The 23178-nt window shown below is 42.2% G+C and overlaps 2 protein-coding genes and 1 long non-coding RNA gene across 6 annotated transcripts; 2 read left to right on the top strand and 1 right to left on the bottom strand.

Annotated features, from left to right (window-relative positions):
* The first annotated feature begins 1586 nt into the window (after nt 1–1586).
* On the top strand, nt 1587–13892 carry dpysl5a (dihydropyrimidinase like 5a). Of its 3 annotated transcripts, XM_075447866.1 has the most exons (13): nt 4106–4170; nt 4345–4615; nt 7165–7323; nt 7673–7852; nt 9108–9176; nt 9297–9341; nt 9595–9670; nt 9803–9959; nt 10065–10206; nt 10430–10572; nt 10708–10915; nt 11201–11369; nt 12291–13892. In XM_075447866.1, the coding sequence occupies exons 1-13, from the start codon at nt 4166–4168 to the stop codon at nt 12374–12376; spliced, it is 1710 nt and encodes a 569-aa protein (XP_075303981.1). In that variant the 5' UTR covers nt 4106–4165; the 3' UTR covers nt 12377–13892. The 3 variants fall into 3 exon arrangements, with proteins under 3 accessions (XP_075303980.1, XP_075303981.1, XP_075303979.1); XM_075447865.1 differs by lacking the exon at nt 4106–4170 and adding an exon at nt 1587–1731 and having other exon boundaries at nt 9595–9959; XM_075447864.1 differs by having other exon boundaries at nt 9595–9959.
* LOC142366073 (uncharacterized) lies at nt 7532–21360 on the bottom strand. The gene is made up of 3 exons (XR_012766709.1): nt 21293–21360; nt 10046–12415; nt 7532–9948 (listed from the first exon to the last, which is right to left on the bottom strand). It is a non-coding gene; the product is annotated as an uncharacterized LOC142366073 (long non-coding RNA).
* On the top strand, nt 14793–20551 carry mapre3a (microtubule-associated protein, RP/EB family, member 3a). Of its 2 annotated transcripts, none has more exons than XM_075448200.1 (7): nt 14793–14908; nt 16294–16421; nt 16512–16657; nt 16804–16996; nt 17968–18110; nt 18956–19108; nt 19237–20551. In XM_075448200.1, exons 2-7 carry the CDS (start codon nt 16301–16303, stop codon nt 19303–19305), a joined length of 825 nt encoding a protein of 274 aa, XP_075304315.1. In that variant the 5' UTR covers nt 14793–14908; nt 16294–16300; the 3' UTR covers nt 19306–20551. The 2 variants fall into 2 exon arrangements, with proteins under 2 accessions (XP_075304315.1, XP_075304316.1); XM_075448201.1 differs by having other exon boundaries at nt 14794–14908; nt 16804–16960.
* Nucleotides 21361–23178: the final 1818 nt, after the last annotated feature.

Genomic DNA, 23178 nt, shown 5'->3' on the forward strand with positions numbered 1-23178 from the left:
GCAGGTGGAGTTTGGTCCATCACAAGAGAACGGCCAACGTATGGAAAATGAACTTCTACAATAATGTACTTATACTTATATACAATAGAGCTGATAAAGATCTTAAAGGCATTCATGGTAATAGAAGAGAGAATATAAATACAAAAGCAGTCGTGCCATAGATACACTGTATCACATCAATGAGTCTTACTGTGTTGTTTATCACCCTCTTCATCTGATAGTGGTACATCCTCCTCTGAGTGGAAACGCCCTTCCTCTAAAGTAATTGGGTGATGAGGCGACCCAGCCTTGATTCCGCGCTGCTGATTGGAGCGTCCTGTCATCGCACGGCCTGGATGCTGAGGCCTGAGTCAGACTAATCACGGAAACACAGGCCGGCACCGGAACACATGAGCTGTACCTACAAAGTAAAATGTCAGAACGGCTTAAAAGTGATGCTGCTGATGGGCAATATTAATGCAGGTCATTAACTCATATCACACCGAGATATTATGGATACAGTGCAGGCAGTTAAGGCAAAATGTGTCCTGTTGAACTTGTTTTATACAAAATTTCTGCAACCAGTCAGAGATTGGAAATAAGAACGAGACTATTTTCCAGTTCTCTTGCTACAGCGCTATACATGAGCTCCTCTAAAATGCATTTGGGCCCATATTTGGATACTGAATGTTTATCAAATCATGACAAGACACAATTACTTCCAGGAAATGAGTTCAAAGTGCAGACTCACTTTTAGTTTGATGTTATGAACGTCCAAATTGAAAGAGAGGTTTTGATATTAAAGCCCATTGAAATGTAGAATTTTCTTTCTCAGGGGATCCAGCCTCTGCTCTGTGAATATCACCACGAATAAAATAGTACGTTTTAATGCTTTGTCAACAGCTCCATGCAGGCATTGACTGTCTGACATCACCAAAGTGAGGGATTTCTCCTTTGCAATGCTTTATAGTTGATCTTGTTTATTTCAAATCATGAGCACTTCCAACACTTTTTCCTTCCTGTCATTCTGGCACAGGTTGATTTAGATTTAATTTGTCCAAACCGTGCTGTCACAGAGCTGCTCTGGCTTTTTCATATACTTCAGACAAAGTTTAATCTGTCCTTTCTACTGAGCTTGAGGATAATTAATGGTTTGCATCATCTGGTGAGCCCTCTGTATTTTCTATTTAGATGCCTTCTCTTATGTTAGGCTTGGATAATGATAATCCCGCAGGGTGCTTCTTTTTCTCTTCTTCGATCATTTACCTGTCTGCCTTATGCACGCAAACCTTTTGATATTACCCAGACTGTTTCTTTCGGCAACCTATGGATGAAATGTTTGATGAAAGCTGCTCTAACTCCAGTCCTGAAATGTAAACCTTGGAATTTGGAAACTTGGAATCAACTCCAGCTTACTGCTTTATAGGTGATTAAATAAGGATGAGAGTACCCATGAAACAGCCATTGAGTCGACTGTCTACCACTTACACCCCTCAAATTTAGATGTAGCACTGAGAGGGAGTGGCTTTTATTTTGAAAAGCTAAGCCGGAAGTGGCTCTTTAATCTCCACGCCGGCTTGATGGGGGTGATGCTGCGGTCTGCTGGTGGCGGACCGGCCAGGAAGGTATCCATCTGGTGTTTGTATCTCCTTGGGAAGTGCCATCCACGGATTGGTTTGCCTTCTGTTCCTGTCAGAAAGTAACCAGAGAGTCGCGTGGAGCATCAGCATCAGCAGCAGGCCCATTGAGGAGGTATGTTCCCCACATTAGCAGCCTTATTATCCCCTCTGTCTTCGGGGAAATCCTCTCCTGTTGCCAGGAGACTTTGTTTCCATGCCCACCTCGGCTACACGTCAGGGTGTCTGCCCTGCCTGCCGTTCCTGCCAGCCTCCTCGGGATTTATTCACACCCTGAAAGGCAACCGCACCTCTTTTGGGGCTGTGTTATTTCCACGCGAGGCCACTTTGATTGGCACCGAGGCGCTTATTGTGGGAGGGCGGACTAAGAGGTTTCTAGGACGGCATTGATCGCTGTGCAGGCGATCATGATGGAGACCGGTTTCTTTGTGTCAGGTGTCATCATCTCACCGCGTCCACCGTAAATCAGCGAAACCAAAATGTTGGCCCTGGTGTTTGTTAAGGATCACACTAAATACATGTGACACGGTTGACTTTTCTTTTTTTCTTTTTTCTTTTGACTCATTAAATGTAGGTCAAATGATCAAATTTAGGCTTGTGAATCCAACTGAGTCTCACAGTCGCATCTAGAACATTTACATTAATTTACTGTCGCTCTTTAAACAGGCAACATACGCTCACCTGTTTATTATTGGCTAATAAACAACTTCCACAGTGCTGGGTTGAAATAATTCTCCATTGCATCTGTGGTAGCCTCTTCAGGCTTCAGGAAACAGGGGGAGAGTGCAGTTTAACATGTAACCTGTAAGTAACAGAGGGTGGGCTTTTAAGGCTGAGCCACTCCTCAGACATTATCGCCCATCAGATCTGGATGTGTGAAGGAGTCCATGCCATGCAGTAAAGTTGCCGCACCCTCATACGTACGCATCCCGCACGCACGCAAGGGTGGACCCACGCGCACACACACAGAAGACATCCCACCATTACTACAGTGGTTTGAAGGGAAGGAGGGGAGGGTGCGGGCTTGATCTTGGAGATTGTTTCTTTGTTACTCATGACTAGTTGGTCCCCCGATGGTATCCCAATCACTCCTGGTCTGCTCAAGAACTGTTGCAAAGAGAATGTTTTGTGGGTGTGACACAAAATTTGGATTGGACACAAACAGAGCAAACTCTTTCCATTATTGCTTTTTGGAACAAAACAAAAAAAAAATAGTTCAGTTTAAATATTTAAAACCTGGACTGAAAAACACGTTAAAAAATTTAAACTTCTGGCTCCTGCTTACTGCGTTGTGAGAGGGTTTCTTCCAAACCCTTTCAGAAACCCTTTTGAGATCTGAACATGGCAATAAAGTGGGTAAAAATAACCATAACTGTGTGTGGTAGAATTTGTTTTTACCCGACCACAGTTATTATTTGCACATAGCCACCAGCAATTATGCCTCTTTTCCTTTTCCATGGTGTGGCTCAACTCAGCTTTACTCTCCTCACTTTTTCCTGGGCTGTCTTTTGGAGAGCTTGCATGGTACTTCTTTTGCTACCACACACGTCGAGGTTTCAAAAATATATTTTTTATTTTTGTGAGGCTTACGCAAATGCTGGGGACGAACTCGAGCACACAGAGAGAAACAGGAGTGTCATTTCTTTACCCAATTGTACAGTTCTAAGAAAATGACCCTTTAAGACACAAAAATGGTCCCACAGGTCAAAACTGTGGGACTTTGTGTAATCTTAAAGGTACAAAGTCATCACTGACAGCTGATTTAATAATCTCCAGTGTTTAGGCTAATAGGTAGCTTAAGCTCTTGATAAAGAGACTGTGGTGTTGTGGGCGCCTCAAAAGAAGGTTCCCGGTTCAAAACTTGGCAGATCTGTGTGACCTTTCCATATTCCAGGTTCTCTGCCTTCCACCCACGGTCCAAAAACATGCCTGTTAAATACACCAGGGACTTAAAGTTGACCGTAGGTGTGATGGCTTTTTCCAATGGGTACATTTTGTACCAGAGAATAAAGGGACCTTTGTTTCACTCAGGGTGCATGATTGTTGTTTTAGAAGTAGGCTACAGATGAGAACATAAAAAAATCAACAGTCTTTAAGGTAGAGTTAACCCCACTAGAATACAGATGGAGCAGCAAAACATATGTATTCATCTTTTTTTGGACCGTTCCCGCACTTTGATTTCTCAGTCTGCACAGTCGAGCTATTTGGTGAGCGATTTTTTTTTTTAACTTTAGTTGTTTTCAGCCATTATGGTTGGTACTGATAAGCTTCCCAGTCTATTGGACATCATTGTAAGTAGCTTTATGCCTCTTTAGCCCCTCCAAATAATGGCCTTATTGACCCTTGTTTGGCTTATTGTTCACCACAACTGGTTTCAGCTTATTTCTGTTTACCACATCCTCACTGTCCTCTGGGACGTCAGGTTTCAGGCGGTGACTGACACAGCCTGCTCAGTGTTGCAGCTGATGTCAGTCACAGTGTGACAGACTGGGCACAGAGTAGCATCGCTGAGCCTTCTCTCCTATCCTGCCTTATTACACTGTCTCAGAATGAGGTACTGAAAAAAGTCACATTTTCTCTGATTTGTTTGGACTGTCTTTTGTTGTATATCAAGTTACAGTTGGCTGGAGGTTTGCTTGTGTCTTTTTGTAATGTTGAGGGTTTTCTTTGAACCAAAACGCTTGAGTCCCCACCGAAAAAAAAAACTTTGTTTCTCTCCTCCTCGCAGAGCAATAGCCATGTCTTCCAGCGCGGCGATGGTGCGGATCCTGATAAAGGGCGGCAAGGTGGTGAACGACGACTGCACCCAGGAGGCCGACGTTTACATCGAGAACGGCATCATCCAGCAGGTGGGAAAGGAGCTGATGATCCCAGGAGGGGCCAAAGTGATTGACGCCTCGGGGAAACTTGTGCTTCCTGGGGGCATCGACACCAGCGTCCACCTCGAGGAGAGCTTCATGAACGCCGTCACGGCAGATGATTACTACAGCGGCACCAAGGTAATAACCAGCTGGAAATGAATGGAATGAAAGGTCTAGCAAGCTTTATGTTAAAGCACCTTTTAAGATAGGAACGTAGTCTAGACTCAGAAGCTTTAGCTCTTCATCATAAAACATGGGGCGCAGTCTTTGCTCTAGATTTTTTTATATCGCTGATTACTTCAAAGAGCGAGACAACCAAATGGTTTCCACTGATGTTAATTTTAGCCAAGATATCAGTGATGCTTCTTGTTTTTTTTTTGGGTTTTGATGCCTCTCAATATTCAGCGATCAAAATGTGTTTGTCAGAACTACTCTTGCTGCACAAGGAAGAAGTTAGAGCATGATATTTCTCAACCACAAAACTGCAATAGTAAAACAATATGACATGCAAAGCAAAACAGAATGAAAACTGCATGTTACGGGATGATGGTGTCAATTTAAGCGCAGAAAGTCTCCTGTTTTCTCTGAAGGACAGACAGATATTAAAGGACAAGACCAATTTTTTGACATTGGGCCCTTGATTTCACATTATAACATGATGTTCTACTCAACCCTGCTTGTTGTTGGTAATTTGGAGCTGTTCCGAAGATATTCGCGAGGCGTCTGGCTGCTCTCTTGAGATATTCGGCCATGAAACGGTTTCCTATGGGCAAGCTTATACAGGCACAAACTACGCTGTTTATAATTTATTAATTACTGTACACTAGCACTGATAACGTGGAGGTGCGTCGCTTACTTAAAAAAATCCGGGTTACTGTAATTTTGATTTTTAGTCGTAAAGTGGGTGTTACTGACGTCCTCGTCGTGCTACTGCCACAGACAGCCCACAGACCTGCTGCCTATTTATTCATTCGGCTAAAATTCAAAATTACAGTAACCCGGATTTTTTTAAGTAAGCGACGCACCTCCACGTTATCAGTGCTAGTGTACAGTAATTAATAAATTATAAACAGCATAGTTTGTGCCTGTATAAGCTTGCCCATAGGAAACCGTTTCATGGCCGAATATCTCAAGAGAGCAGCCAGACGCCTCTCGAATATCTTCGGAACAGCTCCAAATTACCAACAACAAGCAGGGGTGAGTAGAACATCATGTTATAATGTGAAATCAAGGGCCCAATGTCAAAAAAACGGTCTTGTCCTTTAAGAGAAAAATGCTAAAGAATAGTGTTTTAAGGCCAGATCATTTGGATCAGTTGGGGCAATATAATGTTAAAGTTGGTTTTTAAACCAAAACTAGCCAAATGCCTCTGGTTTGTCAAAATAGTTTTCTTACTCAGATGCCCAGATGTCCCAAATTCTTCTTCAAATGAACATAAACCAGATAAAAACACAATTTGGGTAATTGCTTAAAAAATTGTAATTGTTTTTTTTCTTAGCTTACACTTGTAGCTTTAAACGGGAAATGCAAACCAGACACAGCTTGTAATAGTATTTTTTAAAGCATTTTTTAAATAATTTATTTGTATGTGTTTATGTGTTTTTTCTGGATGTTTAAAAGGGTGGCTGGTTTTTTCACCAGCCTCACGCAAAGATGATTTGGCACTTTGCTGTTAGGCTCATAGCTGCTGAATGGAGTCATCATGGATAAAACTGGGATAGCCCGCTCTGCTGTGGGGCACCACGATGACTCATCGCTCTGTGCCGCTGTGACATGATGGGAGCCGAGAGAGGTGACGGGTGGTGTGACCGAACAGACGGGCAGACACCGGTGACAGACACTATTCTCCACTGTTCACCATCTTCACCGCTCATCCCTCTCTCCGTCGCCCTCCCGGCCCCACCCTGCCGGCTCTGCTGCCGCCGTGCTCCAGAAAAAAAAAGTCTGGTGACAAATGCAGATCAGTATCTGTTTCCATGGATACCAGGGGGCTGCTGCAAAGACTGCCGCAAAGCCTTTTCACGCACGCCATTGTGCTGAGAAACAATGGTTCTCAGACCCACGCCCCCCATCCCATCCGTCCTCCTTCCCAGTACACACTGCTCAGCTCCCTCTTTGGGTCAGCTGACAGATGCTCAGTGAAGCATGCACTTACACACAAAACCCACTCTGTCTTCATTTGTTGGGGTTATTAAAACTTACTGCGGTAAATCTGCTTTTAGAGGATGAGAAAGTAGAAAGTGCTCCGGCTGTAATAAATTTATATTGTTACGGCTTTAAATACCTCCTGATGACACAGTGAGGAGCACTCAGTCAGCTTTTTTAATCGACAGTTATCTGCAGATAACCACAAAGATAAACATTAAAGGTTTTACTGTTTATGATGTCGCTGTGCTGAGTGGCAGATTACTGCTCTGTCGGAATTAACCGTGTCACAAAGAATCAATGTCCGAGTTTATTGTTAATTTCATGTGTATTTATGTTCTGCTAGTTTTATTCAGGCTCGTTCGTTCAAGTCTTCATTTGTCATCGATAATACATTTAAAAAAAACTTGATAAAAGAATATATGAGTGGCAAAAAAAACGTAACTACCGTCATAAAGGAGAGGATAACTCAACAAAGAACACAAATATTTTTTATTTGCGTTCGACATAACTTAAGAGCAATTGTTTTGCATTTCTTCTAGGCCGCTTTAGCTGGCGGTACAACAATGGTGATTGGACATGTTCTGCCAGAGAAGAACGAGTCTCTGCTGGAAGCCTACGAGAAGTGTCGCAGCTCGGCGGACTCCAAATCCTGCTGTGACTACGCTCTGCACGTGGGAGTTACTTGGTGGGGACCCAAGGTACTAAAGCACGATGTTTCCCTCTTCGCGTCTTTCTTTTTCTGCCACCCAGTCGCACCTTTACACCGTAGCCTTAAATGGTTATATAAGAGCAGTGTTTAACATTCAGGAGATGTGTGCGTTACTTTTATTATGCCAATGAGCACATTGTTTCCAAAAAAACTTGACTCTTTCTGGATAAATTAAGTTCAAAGCTTGATGTTCTTCTTGTTTTGAACAACGAAAAGATGTCTTATCATCCTACTTATTGACAATAAAAACCAAAGCAACAGAATCGTGGGAAGAAATCCCATCAATTTCCATTTTTATTCATTGATGCTGGAACTCATTTCTACTTCCCCTCCTACAGGTGAGAGCCGAAATGGAGAAGCTGGTGAGAGAGAAAGGAGTCAGCTCCTTTCAGATGTTCATGGCTTATAAGGACATGTTCATGCTGAGGGACAGTGAGCTCTTCCAGGTCCTGCAGCACTGTAAGGACATTGGAGCCATTGCAAGGGTCCATGCTGAGAATGGGGAGCTGGTGGCAGAAGTAAGGATGAATAACAAATGCTGATGATGTTCAACTTTCCCTATAATTTCATTGATTGACATTTACAGTCGTGTAAAAGAGAAAATTAATCCTTTTATTTCTAAGATTTTACAAATGAGCCAGCATAGCTGACAGAGTAAGACTGCAGCTTTTTCACATGCCTCAATCGATAAATCAATAAAATTCACAATCACAAACGTTTACTTGTGTTTGAATGATATGGCAAGAGTATTGATGCATAGATGGCAATCTTTTTCTTTTTTTGGTCAGCTTTCCTTCCTCTTCAAGTATTTAAAACATTACAACAATATTACTGGGCATGTATTGTTGTAATGTTTTAAATACTTGAACGCAGTTTTTCTAGAGAAGATAATTGCTTTGTATTTGGGAGTATCGTCCATTGACTCTTTTGGGCTGTCACATGCGGGCGCATACAAACAACCGGTAAGTTACATGCTGTTTATAAAGTTGTTTTGTAACGTCCCCATGCCAGTAATGTGAGAACCATGCGTATGGTTTTGATGGTAAGGCTTGTGACTTTATTGTCGGATGGTTTATAAAGTGGTGTGACGTTTCTGCAGTGTGCAAGTTGTTGTTTTACGTGGAAGGGTTAGCACTTGCCCCTTAGCCACCACGTATTAGCCTCGCATGACAGGCTGCGCAAACAGCGCAATCTCCGCACAGGGAGCGCCGATTTGCACCAGTCTGTGTCCTACTATCAGTATTTGACAACCTCTAGCAATGGGATTGCGCTTCAAATGCCCCGGAGTTCCCCTTTAAGAGTGCTGTGCATAAACAAATGCCCGCAAACCTCAAGAGAGTGAAGCAATGTGGTGAAGAAGAGTGGACCAAAGTTCCACTGATAACATCACACGGAAAACAATTACTTTAAGTTATTGCTGCCAAAGGTGGTTCTACAAACTACTGAATCATGGGGTGTACTTTTCACTTTTTCACACACTGCTTCTGCAATTTGGCTTAGTTTATGTAAAATAAATAATGATAGTGTTATATGTCATGTGTTGTTGTTCATCTGAGGTTGCATTTATCTTATTTCAAAATCCCTAAGGACCAGATGATTATTGATTGTGTCCTTTTAATTCATACAAATTAAACTTAAAATATTGGCCACTATTATCATAAATGTGGCATATAGAACTTTGGAGTTAAAAGTATTCATTCACACTGAAGAATTAAGAGACGCTTTTTACATTGATCTATTATATTCTCATCTTTAAATCTTGCCTTTTCTCAGGGTGCTAAGGAAGCGTTAGACCTGGGCATAAGCGGTCCAGAGGGGATTGAAATCAGCCGGCCTGAAGAGGTATGATGCTTAGAGTTAAGCAGCCATAAGTAGAAGATCTTGACGAGAGCAAAAAAGTTATCTCTGATTAGATTAGTTCAGTGCTGCTGTATGATTCCTCACAGTCTGGTTCCCTTACAGCTGGAAGCAGAAGCAACACACAGAGCAATAACCATCGCCAACAGGGTAAGATTTCATGAACAAAATGAAATATGCGGAAAGCTAAAATACTGTGTGTGAAGCTAAGATCGTTATGTATTAAAGGTTGTGAAGTCATACTCGTATTTCCATTGTAAGTATGGTGGCATGCTAAGATTAGCATGTCATTTAAAGCATCACTACAGCCTTTGCAACCTCACAGCATAACCTGACAGCATGACCGTAGTTAGTTCCAAAGCCATTGAATACCTTTTGTGATTTTTTATTTTTTTTTTGTCAGGCCCACTGCCCAATCTATCTTGTAAACGTGTCCAGTATGTCTGCGGGAGACGTAGTGGCTTCAGCCAAGATGCAAGGTGAGGCTAACAGTCTTCTACATTTGGTGGTAAAGAAGTTTACGTATGCGCCTCTGGACAAGTCGGTTGTTTGTTGGCTTTTCTTTTTGCTATCTCTCGGGTTAATCTGCGTTCCACATTGTCTGATCGTAGGTAAGGTGGTCCACGGAGAAACAAGCATAGCCCACGCTGTCCTGAATGGCATGCAGTACTATCACCAGGACTGGTCTCACGCCGCTGCCCACGTCACCGTGCCTCCTCTTCGCCTGGACCCCAGCACTCCAAATTTCCTAATGAGTCTGCTGGGAAAGTAAGGAAAAGCCTCATTAATGCCAACTGATCTCGGGGTTTCTAGTTTCTGTCACCAGTGCGATAATAGATGTGACTAAGCGTGACCTCCTCTGTCCGGCCACAGTGACACTCTGAACGTGCTGGCATCTGACCACCGCCCATTTACCATCAACCAGAAAGCCATGGGCAAGGATGATTTCACAAAGATCCCCCACGGGCTTCCTGGCATTCAGGATCGCATGAGCGTCATCTGGGAGAAGGGGGTGGTATGTGTTGCTCTCTTGTTCCTGTCTGCAAGAAAACTTCCACAGATAGGACATCTGCTTTGTTTTGTTGGTTACGGATATAACGTTTAAAGGAGTGAATTTCTGACAATCAAGGTTCAAAAACATCTTTGCCTGCTCTTAATGTGCGAAATAATGTAGAGTTTTAAAGTCAAGACCCTAAGATTTGAAACATGCTAGAATGTTTGTCTGCTGTGATTCACAGATTGGAGGCAAAATGGACGAGAATTGCTTCGTCGCAGTCACAAGCTCAAATGCAGCCAAGATCTACAACCTCTACCCCAGGAAAGGCCGGATCATCCCTGGAGCAGATGCTGATGTGGTGGTCTGGGACCCCGAGGGATCCAAGTATGAAACTCAATCCATCCATTTATCGACCGGCTCGTCTCACTGCAGCCTTTATCTCCAGTGTCAGAGGCTGATCTAGTTTTTGTCGAGCTAAACTGAGTAACTCAGTAACTGAGTAACCACCTCTGCCTGCAGGACCATCTCAGTGGATAACCAGGTCCAGGGAGGCGACATAAACCTGTACGAGGGTCTTCGTTGTCACGGGGTGCCCCTGGTTACCATCAGCCGTGGGCGTCTGGTCTATGAAAACGGCATGTTCACATGTGCCGAGGGCTCTGGGAAGTTTTGCCCACTGAGGACTTTTCCAGATTACCTCTACAAGAAGATGGTTCAGAGGGAAAAGGTATTGGACTGACTTGATTGCTTTTTTTCATAATATTCCACGACCGCAGGTGTTTTTCTCTCTGCATCACTGCTTCAACTGCACTTATTCCATCTACCACTACTATATAAAGGAAGCAAGAATAGTTTCCTAGGTACAATCTATTCTAGCCATTTACTATACTTACTGCATGATTAGCGCAGATGACTATCACTAGTATTATAGATTCTACAGGAATTTTGTCTCCAGCCACTATTTCCATGTAAAGTTATGCTCTTCATGTCTGTTGACACTTTGTTCCACCAGAGCCAGGCGGTGAAACCTGTGGAGCGGGAGCCCTACACAGGTGAAGTTGTGGCCGTGGTAAATTCGGGAAAGAGGGATTTGGGAGGTTCGGATCTGGACACCCCGACACGGCCCTGCACCCGTCACGGGGGTTTGAGGGACCTCCACGAGTCCAGCTTCAGCTTGTCTGGTGAGGAGCAGCAGATTTAATGCAAGCCCATGTTTCGCACATTTGTGCATACAGTGAGGTATTTTTCAGTCTGTGTCTAATAAAAAAAACTGACAACACTGTTAATGGCTTAATTTTGATAATATTGCTGCTTCTGGCCTTTAAAAAAAAAGAAATCTGAAAACTGGCCTGATGAGGGTGCTGTTAGGCCTAGAAAGACTTTTTGGCGCAGGAAATGCCCACATCAACTGGTCGACAATGAAAATTTGGGGATAATATCAATCTGACAAAATCAATCAGATTATTTTTTATTAGCTTTTTTAACTTGGATGTTTATAGCTCTCAAACCACAGCAGTAACAATATGCTCTCGACTGGAAAGAGTGAACTTGGGTCGCCAGTGAAATTACTGCTCTAGGAGAAGTCTTATATGTCTGGAGTAGGATTTGAACCCACACCCCACTCAGCCATCCTGACCATATAAAATATGCTGCCATGACCTGGATTCAAACCGGGGTTGCTGCGGCCACAATACAATCACAGCAGACTCAGAGAAAGGGAAAGGTCTGAGGCCAGTTTTAACAAGAACAAACTAAAAGTTGACCCATGAGGTCTCGAATCATTTGGTTATGGAAGATAAACCCTATTCAAACACAACCTTTATGTGGGCAAAATAATTTGTGCCAGAGGAAACTTTCATTTTTATATTACAAACAAGCACTTGCTAGCAGCAATAACTGTTTCCAGAATAAATGGAATGTGAAGATTTGCTTCCATCTTTTAAGCTTGCTGCAATTCTCCAAGCTGCCTAGAACTTAAGCCGTTTAGAGACTCCCTTTGCAATACCGCTGGAAAATACTACTGAGCTGCACATACAAGGAAATACTAGTTTGTTGCGTTTCACTGTTAAAAATCACACAAAATCACTTCCCTGTGCCTCCAGGTAATCAGATTGACGACAACATTCCAAAGAGATCCTCGGCCAGGATCTTGGCTCCTCCTGGAGGGAGATCCAGCGGGATCTGGTAACCAATCAGACGGCCATTACACGAAGAGAAAGAACGACGCCTGAGAAAACAACGGAATGGCCAAGCATCTTAGAATATGTGTGGAGTAATGGGTCGTGTTTTTTTTGTTTGTTTTAATCTTAAACTCGGCAGTCATTTAGAACTGTATGACTTTGCCATAACAACACTGCAGAATGACCAGACAACATTTGCAAAAGTGGTTATCACTACCAAATTTGATTTCCATATTAACCAAATATAAGCAGCAGATAAAAATGAGTTGCAATTGAGTTACTTTGGTTATTGGATCATGTTAGGGAAAAGCATTGTATCTTGCTAATAGTTTTAGGAATGTGAAGGTGAGTCATGGTTTTTATGATGCGATTGTGTTACCTCACTGTAAAATACAATTTTGCACTTGTATCATGTACTATTTAGATGCCTTTTTACATGATTTACTGTCACATTATGTCTTTTTTACTGTGAGCCATGGTGAATGAAAGATAATTGATTATTACAAGTATGCTGACCTGACTTTGATATGTCAGGTATTAAACAAATAGTTGCTATCGATCAACTGATGGGAAAAAAAAAAAGAAGTCAAGTCTCATTGTAATTCTTTTATTCTTATAAAGCATTATTGGAGTTGTTTTCCCTTTCATGATAGAATTACTCCATGAAGAAGAATGAGGTCTGTGTTCAGTGGTTCATCTTTGCCAGATTAGCACTTCAGATCATTTTTACAGCCTTTTATCAGATCTGTTCCACCTCACCAAATGTGAATGAAACTCTGCTGTGACTCGTCTGCATGGTAGCATTGCTAGAACAACTTTACCAAGCACAACTATTGGTTATGTTACACTACATTCTTTGCGATTGTATTCATTTTTTCACCGGGCGCAAAAAGTCTCACCCAAATTGCCTTTTTTCACACCTGAGAACACAGACACCCTTGAATGAATTGCCCCACATCGTCAGTGTGGATCCTGTCATTTTTTTTTTTTTTGTTACAGCTTTGATTTGCACTGGTCTGAAAGGGCAGGGTGTAAATGTTACTCTCACTCACACTACCAATGTAACATACCACTGTGAAGCATGTAGAGAAGGCGATGAGATCAACTTCAGCATCCACAGATGTTAAGATGTTATTCAGTTCACGCCAAGTATCTAAATGAGAACAAATGCCTTCTTATGCCACCAAAAGTTTGTATGATTGTTGAGCAACTACAGAAAAGCACTGATACCTTCATAAGCTCTCTATCACTGTATATTTTGTGTTTGTTTTGTTTTTTTGTTAGTTTCTTTATATACATGTGAATAATTGTGTTAGTAAGTGATTTGTATTCCGTTTTTGTTACGTTTAAGCCATGATGCATACAGCTCATTGCTGTTTGAATTTTAAAAAGATTTCTTTTCCCTCCCAGATGTACACTGGTGCTGAACAATGTGTTGTCACACGGAATCCCTGTATCTTTTATTTTCTTTCCTTGCAGCTCTTTATCACATGATTTGAGTGCAAATAAACCACAATGAAATCATCAATGTCTGATCACTGATCAGTGGTGGAAAGTACATTGTAGATAGCTGTACTTGAGTAGTTGAGTTCATCCCATTGACCGCATTGCAACGCTCATGTTTTATAGGGGTGAAGTGGCTTTTTGGCGATCAAGAAGTTGTGGTCATGATCAACGACTCAAGTGAGAGGCTAATGGCCACTACTGCTTGATCCCTAAAATAAAAAGTGCACTTCTGCATAACAAGAGAGCTCAGGACTAATGCTTCACATTATTACAATATCTATTACACTATATTTACATTAACGGGGACAGAATTATAGAATATTTTCACTCCTCTTCATTTCCTGGACAGCTTCATGACTTAAGATCTTTTAAAAATGCTCGTAGTGACTTATTTTCCTTCCACAATTCCAAGGCTTTATGTGAATAAGTGAAGGCAGAAAGGGTAAACCGTTCAGTGATCTCACAAAATATGGGAGAAAAACTAGCACTCAACTGCTCAACTTAATCATCTATAAACGATCAGCATGGATCTGACAGAGAACCAGCAAACACATACAAGTAACTACCGCATCTTCTCCCAAAACTGCTATAAAACCAAAAGGATGCACATTTGTGTTAATCCAATAATGTGGTATGTGATCTTTGCGCATTCATACTTTAATTTGGGTGGTGAACAGACAGTGCTAACTGCTTTCTGTACGGATTTCAGCATGCATAAGCAGCTGACATATCTCATCCAGCAGCAGACAAAACTTTAGCATAAGCTATTTCTGGGCAGCCTGGCCTCCCCAAACCCTCAATGGCAGGCTTAAAATCCAACGAGACACATCACGTTTCTTTCAGCTGGAACAGGCCAAAGTCCTATTTATAATGAACCTTTAACAGCATGGAGTCGGGCGCATGCGCCGTAGCGGCTGGATTGTTGCAGCCTCAGACAGGGCGGCCCGTTACCAAGCGCTGCAACGACGACAGCAGCGAGCATTACCACAAGGAATACTGCCAGCGTAATAACAACACAGACTCACCGGAATACGGTGAGTATCGACGCATTTACGTGTCAGCGACCGGCCCGGACCTCACGATCCTTTCTTTTTTTCGCGTGTGAACCTGTTTGCGTTGTGGGAGCTGTGTCTTATTCCCACACAGGGAGGATATTTCCAGTGCGCTGACAGTCCTGAGGTATTCGGGGAGGCCTGTAGAGGGGGCCGCTAGGAGAGCAGCACCCAGCGTTGCGGCTTTTTGCAGCCAAAAAGGCTCCCAGCTAACGGGCACGTTTATTGTTCTCAGCTCCGGCTCGACATACCGGACCCCCGCCCATTTTGCTGTTATTAGACCTCAGCGCTTTGCTCTCAGGATTTTGCTGCAGTCAGAATGGGAGTTTTTTTTGTTGTGTTTTTTTTTTTCCCCCAAGGCCCGGCACATTTTGTAGAGAATAGACACGACTTCCCTTTTGTGCACCGCTTATTCTTATTCATTACACCCGCTGCAAAAGCAACGAGCGTTCGTGTAGATGAGTCAGCGTGATAGTGTGCGTGGCGTAAGGGCTTTAAAGATTTGGAAACACGGATTTAGGGAATAATCATGCATTTGTAGGGCAGCCAAGCACCATGCGAGAACGCCAGTGTGCGCGTTGCTGAGGGTGCACTCACAGCACAAGTGTTATTAGAAACCACTTATGTGCCAATTTAAAGCACAAACACGATTCAGTTGTTGGAGTAAAACTGGCAGAGACACGTTACGGGTTTATTTGACTGTGAGGTGCAAATCAGCCGAACAGAAGTGTTAATGTGCATTTTCGCGCAGGGAGGTGTCACTGGTTCATTCTGACATGACACCACTGTTAGGAATTAGCGAAGTGAGCACAGAGAAGGCTGGAGCTGGCAGATGTGTGAGGCAGCTCACAAGCCCCTTTTAATCTTGGCAGGATTATGCTCCCCAGCACAGCACATGTGTAGATTCAAACTGAAAGAGTAGATGCTTGTTTACTGTGAAAAATCAAAGGCAATCTGACCGGTCAACTGTGGGTGTTAAAGGCCCACAGCTGCAACAGTGTTGTTGAGCTAATAGGGTTGCAACAGCCTTTCCTGTTAGGAATCAAGGAGTAGTGGTAGTTTATTAATTCAGATGTTTAAAAAAAAAAGCCCCCGATTAAGTCCCCGATAGGTCCAGATTATCACAATTTAGATGTTCCCTAAAAGAAAAGGGTCACTATACCTCTGTTAAGATTAGGCCTAATTAGTGTTACAGGGAAGATCAGTGGATGATTATATGATAAAGGCTATCAGTAAAACTTGATTGACACACAATGGCCAATCAAAGACACGTGAAGTCATTCATGTCAGTTGTTTTGGCAAAAGTGTCTCTTTATCCACCGAAAGTTTCCTTTAAAACAAACAATACACCCTGTTGTTTGTCTCAGGGCTGGGATGGCAGTGAATGTGTACGCAACATCCGTCTCCATTGACAACCTCAGCCGACATGACATGCTGGCATGGGTCAACGATTCTTTGCATCTCACCTACACCAAGATCGAACAGCTGTGTTCAGGTGAGCTCAACAACAAAAAACGAGATTCTTCCGCCAGTTCTGCTGTGGTGGGCAGCTCAAAACAAACTGGTGTGTCTTTGGGTATTTCAGGAGCGGCGTATTGCCAGTTCATGGACATGTTGTTTCCAGGATGCATTCTTCTGAAAAAGGTCAAATTTCAAGCCAAACTGGAGCATGAATTTATACACAACTTCAAAGTTCTCCAAGCAGCTTTTAAAAGGATGAGCATTGACAAAGTGAGGAGCCTTTTTCTCTATTTCATCTTTCATTCAATACCTTTGAACCTGACATCATTGATGGTTTTACCTCCTACTTGTAGCGTTTAAATCTGCACGTTGTGTCATGTGGATCCTTACAAGCATTTCCTGTTTCTACTTTCCAGATTATTCCTGTAGAAAAGCTCGTAAAAGGGAAATTCCAGGACAACTTTGAATTTGTGCAGTGGTTCAAGAAGTTCTTTGATGCCAATTACGACGGGAAGGAGTACGAACCTTTACTAGCCAGACAGGGGCAGGACGTGGCCCCTTCCCCCAATCCAGGTGATCACTTTATCCACAGACCAAAGAGAAATCCAGGTAAACCAAACAACTTTGCCTTTGCTGCACGGTCTTGCTGAGCTTTGGATGGCTCAAAAGCGCTCCCTGCAAGCAAGTGGTGTGAGCAGCACGATTCACAGAATGACTGCTGTCCTCTTTGATCCATTGCACTGCCCAGCATCCTCACAACTATGACACTGGAGATATGCCTTTTGGGATTTCGGTTATCGCCACAGTGCATAGCTGGATGCAGCATTAGTGAAGCAGAAAATCCACATCCCGCAACTCCAATTGTCACTTTACTTCCTTAGTTTGGATTGGTTATGAACAGAAATGGCAAAGCAACTGCAGACATATTGAAATCCAGTTATTTCCCCCCCAGTGACCTGCATTGCGCAGATGATGCAACGCTGAGCCGGCTTTGTCTCTCTGAAAGCTGGTTTGATTAAAAAGACATTTAGCCTCATTTTACTAACAAGAGCTTGAGTCAGCCTGAACAGCCCTGCTCTGTTGCTTGAAAATCATGGCAAACAATCTAATTTGACTTGCCGGCTTCGGGACTCTGTCACTGGTAAGCAGTGTGGGTGAAAGTGGGCATAATAACTGCATTTTTTTTCTTTTTTCTTTTAATTACGATAATGTATGTTAGCATGTTTTGTCTTTGAGATACCTTTGCTGAAGCACTCATAGAGGTTTGGTTGGGTTTTTTTCTTCCAAAGATTTCCATTTCAAAAAGGCTAAACTTCCAGCTATCTCACGGTTAGGTTAGATGTATGATTTGGGTCTTTTGCATCTTTGGTCTTTTATCTCAGGACTATTGAAAAAAATCTTCAAAAACCCACTCCCCAAAATGAATATCAAAGGCACATCATGCTACAAGCTGACAGCATCTGTGCTCTATAATGTGCTCTACCCATCGCCACTATCGCTCTAAAGCCAAAGTAAGTGCAGTCACTCCGCTGGTAATAACTCAAGCATTAAACAGCTGTCACCGTCTTTGACCACTCCAGGACCTCAGCGGACATCTCCAACAGTTCCCAAAAACATGCCAACACCACAGCGGGTCCAGCACCCCACTCCCGCCATGAGGAAGGCTCCATCCTTGTCTAGAAATGGGGGCAGCGACGCTGAGATCGTGGAGCTAAATCAACAGGTAGAGTTGCATGGATAGGTGCACTGTCAAACCACATCATCATTTAGTGTATGTGAACAGACTCTCTTTGGATTAATATCTACTGGGTGCAAATATATAATGCCTTCGAGTTTTTATTTTTTTACGTCACATTTGGATCCGTCTCTTCGGATAAGGTACCAGTGTGAATGCTCATCACTGTTAGCCTTTTTCCTACCGTGTTGCTTGTAATGCTAACTGAATCATCTACGGTGTTGTCACAGGATGCTCATACTCATCCTCCTGCCCTCATAATCACAGTTGGTACAACTGAAAACAATCCGCCGTCGCTTTGAACGTTTGAGAGCTCTTTTCCCAGGGATGCGGTATCCGACTGGACTCCGGGGGTGTGAAGGAAACAAGGCCAGGAAACATAGCACACACACAAGTTTACAGGATAAGACATTTTAACATACCACAGGAAGTGGGAAGAAGAAATCCAACGACAGGCTGAGTCACTACACTTTGAGAGACTGCTTGACAAGTGTTAAAAAGATAAAAACCTCTCCATGTAAAATTGCAAAGAATAAATGTTTTACATTACATTACATTTGCATACACGGTCCGTGATATCATAAAGAGGAGCAAGGCTACAAAAATAGTATTGAATGGCACTGCATAGACACGATTACTTGTAAATTACTGCAGGAGGACACTCCATTGTTGGTGCACACTGTCCACAGTTCATCGGTCACAAATATGAGCCAACGACCGTGAAAAATAGAAACCGACGATAAGACATGCTGCTAGCTCTCGCTATCCAAAACAGACATGTTTCACCGCAGTTTTTGACCCGCATCTTGTGCATACTTTTCTCTCCCCCTAAGCTGATGGAGTTGAAGTTGACTGTAGATGGTCTAGAGAAGGAGAGAGACTTCTATTTCAGCAAACTACGGGACATCGAGCTGATCTGCCAGGAACACGAGAGCGAAAACAACCCCGTCCTCAGCAAGATAATCCACATTCTCTACGCAACAGAGGTACACCCGTCCTTTAGGATTGGGTATTTGAAACTATGGAAATGACTTCTCCATCAACACTGTTGACTGAAAGCATATCAAATAAAACAGGAAACCCAATGATTATCCTTTTCTGTCCTGTGTTTTAGGATGGTTTTGCACCTCCAGAAGACGAAGACCTCGATGAACAAGCTCATCTGGACCAGGATGAATACTGAACCCGTGGTCTCTCTCTCTACCCAACATCCCCATCTCTCCTCTCCTCTCTTTTCTTTTTTGCCCTCATTTATTTTTTACTCTTTGCACGCTTTCGACAAATAAGACCGTCTATACACAACTACTCTGAATCATCATTTGCTGCTCCTCACCGCCTCCACTTATACAGTAACAGTAACGTATGCCATATCCCGGTCACTTCAGCATGAACGACGCAGAAAATTGAGCTGAAAATTGAGCAAACAGTGAGTTTAAGTCTGTAAATATTACCAAACACTTTTTGATTTTGAAAAGATTAATGTCTTTGCTGATTCTGGAGTTATTTATTTGCCGTTTGCGCGCTGTTAATACTACTGTCAGAGCACAGAACAACGCTGCTCCGATGTGCCACGAGGACACTCCTTGAGCTACTAAAACTGTAACAAAAGTGACTTTTTAATAGCTATTTCTTATTTATTTAACTTATATTTAATTTAGATTAACTTTCTGTAGCACTGATGCAAACCTACTGTACATGAATTGAAAGCCGAGGCTTTGTGAGTTAGGGTTTTGCGCTTGAGTCCGCATCAAGCTCGTGGCGTTTGTTGTGGTGGGTTCAAAGCAAGTAGATGTGCCGGAGGAGATATTTTTCGGTGTGATGACTCAAGGTAAAGGATCAGTGCTCGCCGATTATTCCTTTTTGATCAGCAACATATCTGAGCATGAGAATGTTACACATTGACTGTGAATGAGTGATATTTTGTAAATGTATTTTGTGTGGAGATTTTGTCTGATGTTGCACGATCCTGGTTTATTGCCACTGTATCTACTAGGCTGACACGCGGCAGCCTTCAAGGTGAAATTTAGGAGCCGGAAAGGCACCTACTGGTAACATGGTTATGTAGCAGTTCTAAGGTTTTTCTCTCAAATATTCAGTAGGCCTGACAACGAAACAAAGCATACACATTTCCAAATGACAGCTTTTGTCATGTTTTACTGCTCAACAGATCGTGTTTATACTTTTAATTTGCGGTGAAAGTACGGAGTTTATGAGTTCTCGCCTGAAAGAAAGTCCCTATTTATAGATTTGGGACCCGTTGACTGGTCATGATTAGCATCAAATTAAACAATGAAGTCTCATGTCCTCATCTAGCTATTTTTTACTTTACAAACTGGCTATTGTCTGCTCTCTGGAACATGCATCCATTGACCATGGCCACAGAACACTCATCTTTTGATTTTTGAATAAATAAACAGTTGTGAAACAAATGGGCTTGGAGTATTTTATTTTATTATTTTTTTAAATGTGTTTTTAATGTACATATGATAGGGAGAGGGGAGAGGGAAAGCTCCAATGTGTCAAAATGTGAGTCTTACAAAGGTACAAGGTTAGTTAACTTAGAGGATAGTTGGTTCAAACTTATGCCAGGTTTTACTTCTGGATGTCACAAGTGACTTTTGTAATTTGTGGAATTGCAAGATAGTTAATTGATAACACGGGACCATCTTTGTTGACAGAGGTCAGAGTCCAAATGAGCGTGTTAACGCAGCCGAATTATGGGGTTACACCCTGGTCTTTACCACCGAAGTCAGCTGTGTATGAGACAAAAAAAAAGATGTCTAAGTGGTCACCAATGCCACCCTATCAAGATTCTGTACAGACATTCCGCATTATTTCGGGGGATTAGCTCAGATGATACAGCGCTCGCTTGCGTGAGGTAGTGGGATCGATGCCCACATATTCCTTTTAGCTAAGAGTTGAGTGAATATTCAATTTATCGCCACAAGATTACGAATTCATATTTAAGCCTGACTGCAAATCAGCATCCAATTAATTCATGAAAAACAAAGTGACGACGAACAAACGCTTTCCCCGCATCATACTTGTTTGCAACACCGAAGACGATAGCAGCGTTAAATATACATTCTGCACATTACCGAGTTTATACATATATGATAATACATTTCACTTGTACTGAAAGTGGCTGCTTACTCTAACGTCGTACTTACTTTAATTCGGAGGAGTTCGCTGGTTTGACCACAGGACTCGAGAGAAAACGCAGTGGACTAAAGCTGGATGTTATTTCCACTAACGACCAGTAGATGGCAGCACAGTAATACAAGTATTTCAGAAGCTTATAAACCCCTGTTGGATAGTTTCAACCAGAGCTATAGAGTCAACCTCCTAAATAAATTATGAATGTCACAATATAGACAACCAGAGTAAAATTCCCGGATCAATGTTAATTTTGTTTTTTCAACTCTCATTGTCTTTTGTTTTCAGCAGGGAGATTAGCTCAAAGGGCAGAGCGGTGCGGTCCGAAAAGTATGCCAGAGAGGAGGGAGGAAACGTGATTGGTCAAAAGTAAGCCACAGGATGGGCGTATGTTGCTGACTGGGTGTTTTGTTTTTTTAAAGACAAGAAATTATTCCAGTTATTTACACAATTAATGTTAACAGCCTAAATGTTATGAGTTAAAGACTTCACGGCACAAGTAACTCTTGAAACTTTTATTGCTATCACTTTATTCCCAAATTTTCACACAAGGTTACCAAACAATAGATACACAGTTCGCAGTCTTATTTTGCAGCAACTTCCACGGCAATCACAACAAAAAAAACAACAACCCAGTGATAATGTTAATTTCAGCAAAATAAAACTAACCACCATCACTGTGAAATAACAAATAATTACACTTTAGTAAAGGAGTTTAATGATTGTATGTCAGTATGAGAATGAGCCTGTGTTTAGCTAAGCCATACGTGTTGCAACGAGAAAAAAAAAATCTATGACTTGATTATGTGTCCTGTCAAGTGGCAAAAAACTCTACGTGTAAAACAGTCAAATCCAGCACATAGTTCAAGCGCCCAACATTTTCTTCACCATGTATCCAGGCATGTTGTAGAGGAAAAGACCCAGGATGGCCAGAAACAGGAGAGCAGTGACAATCTTGATGGTCAGCCACCTGTACTGGTCACAAATCAGGTGTTTCGCAGCTTTGAAAGGGATGAGGAACCAGAGGAGGGCAATATCTGGACGGCTGGTGGAGTACAGAGAAGCAAACAGAGTTTTAGTGAACCCAAGGAAGTCGCAACAGTTGAAATATTTCAGAGGTAAAGAGCAAAAAAAGCAGTTTTCTATTGGATAATTTCAGATGAAAATACATACATTTTTAGTCTCATACCACACACCAAACAATCATGCATAAATACAAATGACACAACTACAGCATAACTGAATGGAACAGAAGTTATTTTATTCACAAATTTCACATGTCAAACAGAGAGTCAGAAGCCAGAAGGTCTAAATTCCAAACCAGGCTGACGATGCGACAAATACTCCAGTCTTTTTCAACAAAACCTTAAATATCATGATTCATTTCTTTCAAAAAGTGGGCATTGAGTTAAGTGTTAAGAATGGAAACATTCCAAGAAACAAACTCATCACAACAGTAGAAATGTGAGATTCATACACATTAACAGTCAGGACTGCATACACTCAAGACATATTTTTAGCAATTCTATTGTTTTTATCAAATTTCAATCAGCAAAAATATTCAGAAACAACAGAATGTGTTTCTGACGCACATGGTTTGGATAACTGAAAACCTCTTCTGGATTTCTTTTGTTTTTTTTGTTTGGTTTTTTGATTTGTCTTTTCAAACTCCCAGCATTTTCTTCACCATGTATCCAGGCATGTTGTAGAGGAAAAGACCCAGGATGGCCAGCAGCAGGAGAGCAGTGACAATCTTGATGGTCAGCCACCTGTACTGGTCACACACCAGGTGTTTCGCAGCTTTGAAAGGGATGAGGAACCAAAGGAGGGCAATATCTGGACGGCTGGTGGAGTACAGAGATGTGAACAGATGTTAAAGAAGCCAAAAGAGGTCAGCAAA

Source organism: Odontesthes bonariensis, chromosome 17 (assembly GCF_027942865.1).
Source record: "Odontesthes bonariensis isolate fOdoBon6 chromosome 17, fOdoBon6.hap1, whole genome shotgun sequence".
NCBI lineage: Eukaryota > Metazoa > Chordata > Actinopteri > Atheriniformes > Atherinopsidae > Odontesthes > Odontesthes bonariensis.

What these genes read in the sequence shown, in the direction of transcription:
- dpysl5a (XM_075447864.1), top strand. An exon ending in TTACTTGGTGGGGACCCAAG is followed by an intron (nt 7,324 to 7,672) that starts GTACTAAAGCAC and finishes CCCCTCCTACAG; the next exon opens with GTGAGAGCCGAAATGGAGAA. An exon ending in TGGGACCCCGAGGGATCCAA is followed by an intron (nt 10,573 to 10,707) that starts GTATGAAACTCA and finishes CTCTGCCTGCAG; the next exon opens with GACCATCTCAGTGGATAACC.
- mapre3a (XM_075448200.1), top strand. Translation starts at nt 16,301, where the DNA reads ATGGCAGTGAATGTGTACGCAACATCCGTCTCCATTGACAACCTCAGC. An exon ending in AAAGGATGAGCATTGACAAA is followed by an intron (nt 16,658 to 16,803) that starts GTGAGGAGCCTT and finishes TCTACTTTCCAG; the next exon opens with ATTATTCCTGTAGAAAAGCT. An exon ending in ACATTCTCTACGCAACAGAG is followed by an intron (nt 19,109 to 19,236) that starts GTACACCCGTCC and finishes CCTGTGTTTTAG; the next exon opens with GATGGTTTTGCACCTCCAGA.